We start from the raw sequence: 11249 nt of genomic DNA, 5'->3' as shown, positions 1-11249 counted from the left end.
TTTATTGTTCCAAGGACAGGTTTATAAGACACTGGTCATCTCAACTGACCTTGGATGATCTTTGATGACCTTGTACAATAATAAACTGTCAATACTGATCATTTTTACTAAGTTTCATTTTGAACTGGTTATGACATAATTTTATTGGCAGCAATATACATATATGGTAATTTGTTATACATGAAGAGCACAGTATGAAGTGTAGTATACATTTGGGTGTATGTACAGACCTAAAAAGGGCCTAATTACATTCCTTTTATGTTTAGACCCATAAAATAAGAACATTCTCACCTTTTCCACTTATCAGACTTGCCTTATGTTTTACACAAAATTTGAACACTCTTTAAGAACTGGCATGATGTTGCTAGTTGCTCACCTCACTGCAGGGTCATACTCTGCATCTGTTGAGAAAACAAAGAAAAAAAGGCCTAGAGCATACCTTATTCAAAAACATTGTTGTCACTATTTTTATATGTACTTCAGTGACCCATGCATATCTACGTGATAAAAGGAAAACCAATGGGCTGATCCATTTAAAGTCTACACTCCCCCTGTGGAAGATTTTTGAAACATCTTGAAGATTTTGGAAACATCCACAGGGGGAGTATGAATTTCAAATTGAATTAGCACAATAACCAACTCTATTGGAAACTCACCCTCCCTCAGTGAAAGATTCAGGTTCCATCTTTCTTAGAGGGTGTATGAAATTCAAACAGAGCTGCCTAATATATGTTCATTCCATTTGAAATTCATTCTCCCCCTGTGGAATATATTTCCAAAATCTTTCACAAAGGTAGTGTAGATTTTATAAATGGAATAGCCCAATTCTAACATTCCTCGGTCTCAGGTGCTTTCTTTGTTATTTAACAACATCAGATTAGAATTTTAAAAAAATTTTGGGTCACTGGGGTGCTAATAATACACACAATCTCTTTAAAATAGTTAGTACCAAATTTGCTGACAAAATAACAGATGGAAATCTGTTACTTCTTGTGGCGATTTCATACCCCGATTGTATTCAACTATAGGCCACAAGAATATCTGTTCATGTTGACTCTCTGGAGTTCTTAGAATTGAACAAAAAAGTACATACTTTTAAAGAAAGAGTGTGTATGTTCTGAATCAAACTAAACCCATTTCAAAAGTTTTTCTCCAGACTTGTGGCTTAAACTTTTACCACTGAGAAGTAACATCATGCAGGTTTTAAAAGTAAGAAGGAACGACTTGACCGCACATTGTGTTTCAACAACTTCTCTTGGGCATTATTCCACGATCTTGAACCCAGTTGGGAACGACTGTCTATCATGTGTCCTCTGTCGCGTCTAGAATGCTCTGACTGTGCGAAAGTGCCCAGTACTGCTCCACTCCGTGCTTGCGAAATTGTTCCCTCGCCATTGGTTCTGTTGGACAGAACTTGAATTTGAGCTCGCTGAACGACCTTTGTTTCGTTGTGCCTTCCCACACCAGGGAGCATTTGTTGAAGAGTCTTTCAGACTCGTTGTCGGAGTCATCTGAATCAACTGGAATGGTATTTGAAGAAAAAATTACGCAAATAAATGCTTACAAATATAATAATAATAATACTAAAACAGCATTTATATAACATGGAAAAACAGTGGCATGATCGAATGATTACTCAATGCACTTTACACTATTATAAAACCAAACTTTATAAATTAACAAAATATGAATTTAACTTAAAAATTAAACCAATTAACAAATGTATAAAAATAGCAGGCCAGCTGCAAGCAATTCAAATAAAAGAGTAACACCAGTGAGATGTCCACCGACAAAATCTCCAAGGGGACCGTCTGTGCAACTCACACTAGCCTCAGAAAACAGATAACATTATCATTATAAAGGATACACTAAATACAAAAAATATACGCACACACAAAATGTACTACGGCAGTCTCTTCCCTGCATGTACACGACGCACATACTGTGTCTGACCAATGGAGGCGTATTATAAACGTCGTTAAGGTGGAAAAAACGATCAAATGGCAGCCATTTATGTTCAAAATATCAAATAGTAATCCACCAATGAACTGTCTAGAATTTATGTATGAGTGATATAGTAGATACTAAAAACTAATTCCTATTATGTGTACATCCATATCAAAAGACGATGCACTTGTCGGTTGCTACATGTGCCTCATTTCACATTATAGCTAGGAATAAATACCAGACACATCTCAAGTCGAGGTCACTTCAAATCATCCCCAAGTGACATGGTTATGGAATTTCTCTGTATTAATAAGTAATGTGAGTTGGGGATAATTTGAAGTAACCTCCACTTGAAATGAGTTTATTCCCAGTTATTATGTGAAATGAGACACATGTAGCAGCCATCAAGTGCATCACATATCTCATTCTATAACTAAATGGTTTACCTTGCTGCACCTTCTTAGCTTTGTCTTCGTCCCATTTTATTCGATGAAGCATCAATCGCTTGAATTTCTTCTGCTGTTTAGGTCCTATCAATGATTTATATTTAAAAAAACACATTTGACTTCAGTACACTATATTTAGGGATTCAATCATGTTTCACCGTTGTTCATCACCGATTAACAACGATTCGTCCGTGTCGTCTGAGTGGTTTACTTCGCGAGGGCAGAAATCCCTTTCGACAACGAAACAAGGTAAAGATGTCTAATTCACATGATTCTTTCATTCGGAATATCCGTTTGTCATAGCCACTCAATCTTACAAAAAGATCGCGGTATTTCTTTGTTGATATCAGCAATAAAACTAAAGAATAAAGCGGTAATATTTAGCTGCTACCGCCAACATAAGAGAGTTTATGTTTACGCATATGTTCCAGCTATTTTACACGCTCACGCGTACGCATAACCTTGCGTTCGCGAATACGCTACTGAACTGTGGATTCATCACAGATTAACAACGGTTGGCTCCTGTACAAAGGTATAGGAAGAGTTGTTGAATGATATTTTAATGTAAACACAGAGGAGATTAGTAAATTATGTGGTGCATAAAACATGTCCCCTTTGAATTATGCGATCAAAAAAAGCAAAATTGTGAAGGAATATATTTGTAGAATGGCCTCTAAATGACCATTAGATGACCTTTGTCCTCACAACTGTTGACATCACACATGCCATGGTACCAAAGGGTCACTGTGTCCAAGTCTCATTGAAATATATCACAGAATGTGGTAGAAATCACCTAAATCAACATTGACCTCACGTGACCCCAAAATAACTGACTCCATATGCACTTAGATTGTAACATCCACTAACTGTGCAACTCCCCAAATTAAATTGGGTGAAGTAAGTTTTCAAAAACCAAACAGCCAATCACCAGTTTTGAAAGCAAGAGGAAACCAGAGATCCCGGAGAAAACCTGCGAAAGCGAGCATGGAAGGTGGGTAGAGAGCACGGGAATGGTTACATCTCAACTTGCAATGAGTGTGAGGTGTGAAAACATAAGGAGTATTAGGCTGCAAGAATTTTGAAAACATGGCCCACGGTGAAGGAGTTACAAATAATTGAATACTTGAGTGGAAGAAGGGTCCAACTCCATCAAAATTGTTTTTGAGATATTAAGAAAAAACTTAATATTTGGAAAAGTTCTATAGACAGAATGATTTCATCTTCATGGGACCTTTAATACATGAACATACAATAGTACATACATTCGAAATTATATGATGTTTCCATGGCAACGGTACAGGTCTTAATACGAGCTGGAGTTGGGCCCTTCTTCTACTAATATACTGCAAGTGCCAGTTCCGTAAGCCGATGTGTTATAAATAGCCACAGATATTTGATAATTTTCCATTAATTGCACAAGTAAAAAGCATGTAATATGTTAGCAAGAACGTTTATTGCAGTGAAAAGCAAATTCCATGGATGAACAAAATTCCTCTTTAACCCAATATTTGTGGAAGAAGGGCCCAACTCCATGGAGTTGGGCCTTTCTTCCATGAAAACAATGATTAAGTGTATGTGGAAGACTATTTAGAGAGTGGATTGTGGCTCATATTTCACACACAAGGAAGAACAGTCTGCTGGCAATAAAATGCTGGGTCTAACTCATTTTTGTAAAAAAATGGAGTTGGGCCCTTCTTTCACTCAGGTATTCAATTATATCACGTGTGTGTACATACATGCATGTACAAAATAATGTTATTCAGAATAACATGCCGCTCAGAGAAACCTGAAATGTTACTTCTTTAGATTTCCATATCACATGGCTATATTGGCCAACTTAGTAAATTAGATGCATTAGGCTTCTATCAGATGTAGCAAAATCAATTAAAAAAACCCAGGTCTTTGAAAAACAAGCAAAGAGCCAGCACCATTCCGATGTAATTAATCAATTGTTAAGTAGAATTATTGGGCTTCAACAATTGCAATTCAGACTACCTTTTAGTAGTAACTGCCAAAACTCACATTTGAAAAAATGTGATTTGGCAGTTACAAATCTCTGCATGAGCAAATTGAGCATTGACATGTATTTTACGCTTTTACGCTATGTAAGCATGGTTAAATAATAATAATAATAATAATATTAATAACAACAACAACAACAACAACAACAACAACAACAACAACAACAACAACAACAACAACAATAATAATAATAATAATAAATAATAATAATAAAAACTACTTTTATTGAGTGGGGTGCACCCTGTACTAACCTCCTTCCACAACGATAACATTGACATCTTTATGAAAGACTGCAATCCCAGTCATATGAAGCTGCTTAGCATTAGCTTCTACTTTGAACCTCTTGGCCCCTGCCCCCAGCCTAATATGTTACCATGTACTAACCTCCTTCCACAACGATAACATTGACATCCTTATGAAGGACTGCAATCCCGGTCATATGAAGCTGCTTAGCATTAGCTTCTACTTTGAACCTCTTGGCCCCTGCCCCCAGCCTAATATGTTACTATGTACTAACCTCCTTCCACAACAATAACATTGACATCCTTATGAAGGACTGCAATCCCGGTCATATGAAGCTGCTTAGCGTTAGCTTCTACTTTGAACCTCTTGGCTTGGTTCTGTAAATTACGCAACCTGTGCGGAAAACAAGAATGGATTGTATGCGTTTTTATTTTAAATAATAAGAATAATAGATGCAAGTGAAGAACCTAGTATGCAGCTCAAATAGGGTCGGTCAGCCGCCATTGGCCTGTAACTTTTTGGCCTGGCCGGTAACTTTTCTGACTGGCATCTAGTTGCCGACCCGGTTGGCCGGTAACTTTTTACGGTCAAGCCCAGCTAGCCTGTAACTTTTTGAGGCATATTTCGAACACTGCTAGTACGTTACCCAATCTAACACCCTCTGAAGTTGCTTACCATATATATCATTTTTTTAAATTTTGAATTTTAACCCCCAAAAAAAAAAATGTTTGAAATTTGGGTCAAAATCATGCTTTTTATGATTTTCTCCAAAATTGAGCATTTTCAATATTTTTTTAGAAAATTCCAAAAAATTAAAAAATGGGTTCCTGGATTTTCATATCCAGTTTTCAAAAATCAATAACAAGTAGAAATTTTTAATTTTTCTGAAAATATTGGGTCCAAATCATGCTTTTTTGTGAATTTCTCCATAACTAAAAATTAAAATAAATCTGACGTCACAATTGGATTTGTTAAATCTTTGCCCTTCTAAATATACTTTGAATTTGGAAAAATATAGTTCCACAATTTTCTGGGAGCAATTTAGCTGTATATATTGGACTATTCCAGTTGAAATCCACACTCCCCCTATGGAAGATGTAGCTGAAGTCTTCTACAGAGGGAGTATGGTTTTCAAACAGAATAAACAATTGGGTAACTTCCATTTGAAACACTCACTCCAGTTGGGGAAGATAATGGTAAAGCCATATACAGTGGGAGTATGGGTTTCAAAATAATGATCCCTAGCTAATTCCATTTGAAAAACACACTCCCTCTGTGCAAGACTTTCACAGTGGTATGGCAGATTTTTCAACTGGAATAGCCCATTTGCCTCACCTATATACAGCCACCTGTACTCCAGTAGAGGTGTCTTCTTTGATCTTGTTGATTTTCTTTTCTCTTCTCTGTTCTTTGGTTAGTTTTCTAGCTGCGTTGGCTTCTTCATGAGTCCTGTAAGAAAGCAAGCAAAAACAAAATACATAGTTTAGCAGGTGGCAGTCAAGTTTGTCCCACTATATTATCAGAGCCGTAGCCAGGGTAGGTACAGGGGTGCAATGAACAAAATTCACATAATGTCTACCATTTTTCGGTAAAATTGTTGATTAAGTCCTTTTTTGAAAGAAAAATTCATAAAAGTTCCACTTTTTATATTAGCCCCCTGCTAAAAAACCTTTGCGAGATTTCAAATTTTTGAACAAACTTTTTCTGAAATTTCAAAAATTCTCTTGTACAATAAAAAAACAGATTTTCCAGATTAGGGTCAGTCGGACGAGGACAATCAAACAATTGTTTTTTGTCTAACAAAAAAAAAAAATCCTCCAGTTACCATACCTTTGTCTTTTTGCCATCTGTGCCCTGACATGTGCCTCTACTTTGGTTGGATCCTGCACAGCTTCACTCCCTAATACACGCATCAGGTTAGCCATACGCACTGAAAGTAAAAAAAACTCATCATAACAACATTATCATTATGTAGCCAGTCGGTTGGTTATTAAATGTCACAGTATACAAATACTACATGGATAGGGCAAACTATTCTTCACCGAGGTACTGGCCTCTAGCCAGTAACCGAGGGTTAGTGTTAGAGCAAACTGGCATATGAAAATATTGAGAGAGAAAAAATCAGGACTCAGCGGGAATTGAACCCCGGACGCTGGATTACCGGTCCAGTGCTTTACCACTGTCCTACCTGAGTTCACAGTCGGTACTCGGGCAATCTCAACTAAAGTCCCCATGATAACTCTCTCATTGTGTCTCAGCGGCCAATTATATATATTAAATAATGAAGAAGGAGGCGGCCTATATGCTTCACCCTGGTAGGGCGTAAGACAATGCGAAACACAAATTAATATATGCGAGGATCGGAAATATCGCCTCCTTCTTCATTATTTAATATATACAATTGGCCGCTGAGACACAATGAGAGAGTTATCATGGGGACTTTAGTTGAGATTGCCAGAGTACCGACTGTGAACTCAGGTAGGACAGTGGTAAAGCACTGGACCGGTAATCCAGCGTCCGGGGTTCAATTCCTGCTGAGTCCTGATTTTTTCTCTCTCAATATTTTCATATGCCAATTTGCTTGAGCCCCAATCACGTCATTTAAATTATAATTTCTCGGGCTTGCATCGTTTATTTCCGATCCTCGCATATATTAATTTGTGTTTCGCATTGTCTTACGCCCTGCCAGGGTGAAGCATATAGGCCGCCTCCTTCTTCATTGGTTAGTGTTAGAGTTAGGATTAGAATCAAAGTTATGTTTAGAGTTAGTACTTAGGTTAGGGTGAAGTTTAGGGTTATGGCTTATAATAAAGTTATTAGGTTTTTGGACTAATGATGTTCCCTTCCCTTTCACACAATAACTAATAATTAATATCTACTATAATCAGCAGAGTACAGGTACTTGTCCAAATCCTGGAAAAAATGCTCATTTTTTTGACAAAATATCATCCATTTCCAGCAATGTTGAAAAAACAAAAAACAAAATTATGTTTACAAAAATATCCAGATTTTTAAAATTTATGGCCAAAGTCCAACTTTTGCTCTTTTTATGCTTAAATATCATCCATTTCCAGAAATGTTTACATGTTTTTTTTAAATTTCTACAAAAATATCCATAACTTTTTTTATTTATGGCCCCAGATCCAAATTACCGTATTAATCCGGAAAAGTTACATCTCTGTATCAGTGTCCTGTTCAACATACCTTTTGGTTCAGGTGGCGGCTCCAGACCCAATCGAACCTTCTCCTGCACTTCTTTCTGTGCTTCTTTCCTCCGTTGCCGTCTAAGTTTCTTCCTCTCCTTCTGGGTCAGAAAGATGTTCAGTGTGACCTCTTTTGTTGGTTCAGCTAATTATATAAGACACAAGAAAAATGCACAAATAAACAGGTCAATTGAAATTGTCAAGCTTTGAGCGAGTTAAAGCCATATTATAACATTTTCAAACAAAATAGATTAGCATTTATTTGCCATAAAATGTTAGCTTTTACTGTCAGATATATCCCCTTTTATTTTTGAGCCGAACAACTACGGCAAAGCAAAGAAAATTGGAATTTACTACCAGCGCACATAAATGCCAATACGTACCACTCCTTCGGTCATGTTGTGGTACGACCCTTTGTTGTGTATATCACCCCCATGACGCAGTGTAACGTACTGTGTGTTATGAACATCGTGTATGCGTTCGACTAATAATTCCATCGTAATAATAAACCGCCCGATTCGGCGTTTTATTCAAAATCTCGGATTTTGACAAAACTACAGCACCTGGAGTCTTGATTTTTGCAGGGTATATTGTTTTAATAAAGTACAATTTAATTGTGTAAAAAAAGCAATTTTAAAAATTCAGTAAGGGGGTCTTCCTCAGCAAATGTTATAATATGGCTTTAAGTTCCAGTTGAAATCCATACACCCATTATGGAAGACATGACCTTAATCTCCCACACAGGGGAGTGTAGATATCAAATGGAGTCACCTATTCAGGTAACTCCATTAGAAAATCATACTCCCTGTGTGGAAGATTAAGGCCCTGTCTCTCATAGAGGGTGTATGAATTTCAACTGGAATAGCCCAATTTGATGATAATCTGCAATAGCTGCCAGATGTCATATCTGCAATAGCTGCCAGGTGTCATATATTTTAGATGTATACAACTAGGGGTGTGATTTTCGGGTAATTTTGTGCCCGGGTACCTAGCGCATTTTTCGGGCGGGTAACGGGTACCAGAAATTGCAAAAAAAAATTGAATTTGAATGCATTTTGATATCATTAATAGAGTATGACATGAATACGGAGTATCAATTTTCATATTAAAAACACAAAACATCATGCAATTTTTTTTAGGTCAACCATGAATGATCCTAGGATTTAGGTCTAGGTCCAGGGACACTACAAAACCGAAAAAAATAAATAACTTTTTTAATTTTTTTATTTGGTACCGGGCAGGGAATTTCCTGCCGGGTAATAGGATTCTCGGCGGGACTTGAATTCCTGGGACTCACTCACACCCTTATATACAACACACACTGTAGTCTGCAGTGGCGTAACTAGGGTCGGTAGCGCCCGGGGCAAGAAACAAAATTGGCGCCCCTACCCCCCCAGAATTTCAGTTAATTCTTGAAAGCTTGCTGAAATTTTGGACAAATAAGGCCTACCACTAATTAATTTTGGTTACTAGAAGTTGAATATCGGTCTTAAAATGTTCTTTCAATTGATTTTGTGTTGAAATGCGCGCGAAGTGCGCGAAAATTGTGACTTTCATCACTTGGAGGGGCGCAGAATCGATGCTGGCCCTGGCTGAATTGGTCAATTTGGCACCCCCTAACGGTAGCGCCCGGGGCATGTTGCCCCCCCCTGCCCCCCCCCCTAGTTACGCCACTGGTAGTCTGTAGTATGCAGATTACAGGTGAGGAAAGAGTTTTATTCAGTTGCTTCAGACATCCTAAAAACTCCTGGTGTGTGTGTTTCGCTAATCTTTTAACTCATTGTGACATAAGTACCCCGTCATCAAGTCCCAAGTGCTCCTTACTCATCAAACTTTATAATGCATACCTGTTGTAGATCCCTATTACTTTTATGATGTGTACCAATCATAAATCTCTTTCCTGAAATTACGATACATCCTAACTTAAAAATCGATTTTGAGACTTAAAACATGCTGTCAGTGTTATTTTTACTTGAGAATGTTCCTGCAATCTTATTGGTTCTTACCCGTGTGATATGACACGATATAACACAGTTCAGCATGTGTGCATCGACGTGATACGCGTACTCGCTTTTTGAACTGATCAGAGGCATATAGCAACAACGGAACTGATGGATTTTAAGTCCTAGGTAATTCCTTGTAAAATGTAGGATTTAATTTTATTAGGGCTCATATTGAAATACCCTACCACGTTTTCACACAGAAAGAAGGCAGGATTCCCCTCGCTAAGCGCGCGCCTCAGGAAAGCTCGGTCATAAAACGGATGGATTATATGCATCAGTGATACACCCTGCCCAGGATTTTAACAAAAGAAGGCTAGCACAGGAAAGCTGCAGGATGGCGCACACCTTCCTGTGTAAGGGAATTTCAATATGAGCCCTTAAAATTTGGTATGCTTATGATATTTTAATTTGAATTGAAGTGTTTAAGAATGAGAGTATTGTTTTTAGCCACTGTCATGCATCTATCGTCTCATATAACATGGGCGATATCATTATTTTTGGCGTAAAACAACTCGGCTTCGATATAAGACAATAAATGCATGACAGCGGCTAAAAACAATACCTGTATTCTCTATGAAAAGTGATGTAGCTCTGTGTAACTTACCCGGTGCTTGCATTTGTATAGGGTGTTCCACCAGATGTGTTATTCCTACAAACTTTGCCCCTGTATCCCTGCAGTCACTGTATGTGTCGTTGGGAAGGATCACCCCATCCCACCATTCCACATTAGGTATCTCATCCTCGCTCTATTGAGGGAAAAAAACAAGAATAGGTGTTACTTCTACAAAGTTTGCCCAAAAGCCCCCCCGTATCCCTACAGTAACCCCCGCCCCGTATCCCTACAGTCACTGTACATGTTATTGAGTTGTGTGTAAGATTCCCAGACAAGACTGTGATCAATTGAAATGGGTCTATTCCAGTTGAAATCCATACACCCGCCAAGGAAGACATTAACTTAATCTAGAGTACGGAAAACAGAGAAATTTCACTGAATTCCAAGAAGAAAACGAGAAATGGGACTTTTCCAACAACTTGCAAAATTTTGGGCCAGATTTCCAATCTGTACACCAATCAATTATTTCACTGACATTTACTCTAAATTTATCATTACTTGCCTTTAGGGGTCATATATTTGCAGTTTCATGATTTCACAAGGTTAACATGTACATTGCCAAGTTAGGATTCAGTGTTTACACCTAGGCAGATGCAAGGAACATTTACTCTGACACACACTAAGTGGGATGTTTGCTGGCTCTGTCCTGCAATCCTGCATCAAGAATTTCAGCAAGAATTTGTATACATTCCTCACTAAATATGACTTGCATGTTCAGTTAAGCCAAAAAAATTGTTTGACCGGCCCTAAAAATATAGGTCTGACCCAAGAT

At 37.8% G+C, this 11249-nt stretch overlaps 1 protein-coding gene across 1 annotated transcript in view; it reads right to left on the bottom strand.

Annotated features, from left to right (window-relative positions):
* Positions 1-11249, bottom strand: part of LOC140142223 (U4/U6 small nuclear ribonucleoprotein Prp3-like) — a 37169-nt gene that overhangs the window by 4746 nt on the left and 21174 nt on the right. Inside the window, 7 exon segments of the mRNA XM_072164191.1 lie at positions 314-1520; positions 2394-2477; positions 4933-5051; positions 5994-6107; positions 6489-6588; positions 7863-8006; positions 10469-10610. Of these exon segments, the coding sequence (XP_072020292.1) occupies positions 1303-1520; positions 2394-2477; positions 4933-5051; positions 5994-6107; positions 6489-6588; positions 7863-8006; positions 10469-10610 (921 nt within the window). The 3' untranslated portion in view covers positions 314-1302.

The sequence above is a fragment of the Amphiura filiformis genome, chromosome 20 (genome assembly GCF_039555335.1).
Source record: "Amphiura filiformis chromosome 20, Afil_fr2py, whole genome shotgun sequence".
NCBI lineage: Eukaryota > Metazoa > Echinodermata > Ophiuroidea > Amphilepidida > Amphiuridae > Amphiura > Amphiura filiformis.
This window is presented reverse-complemented; position numbering and strand designations above follow the sequence as displayed.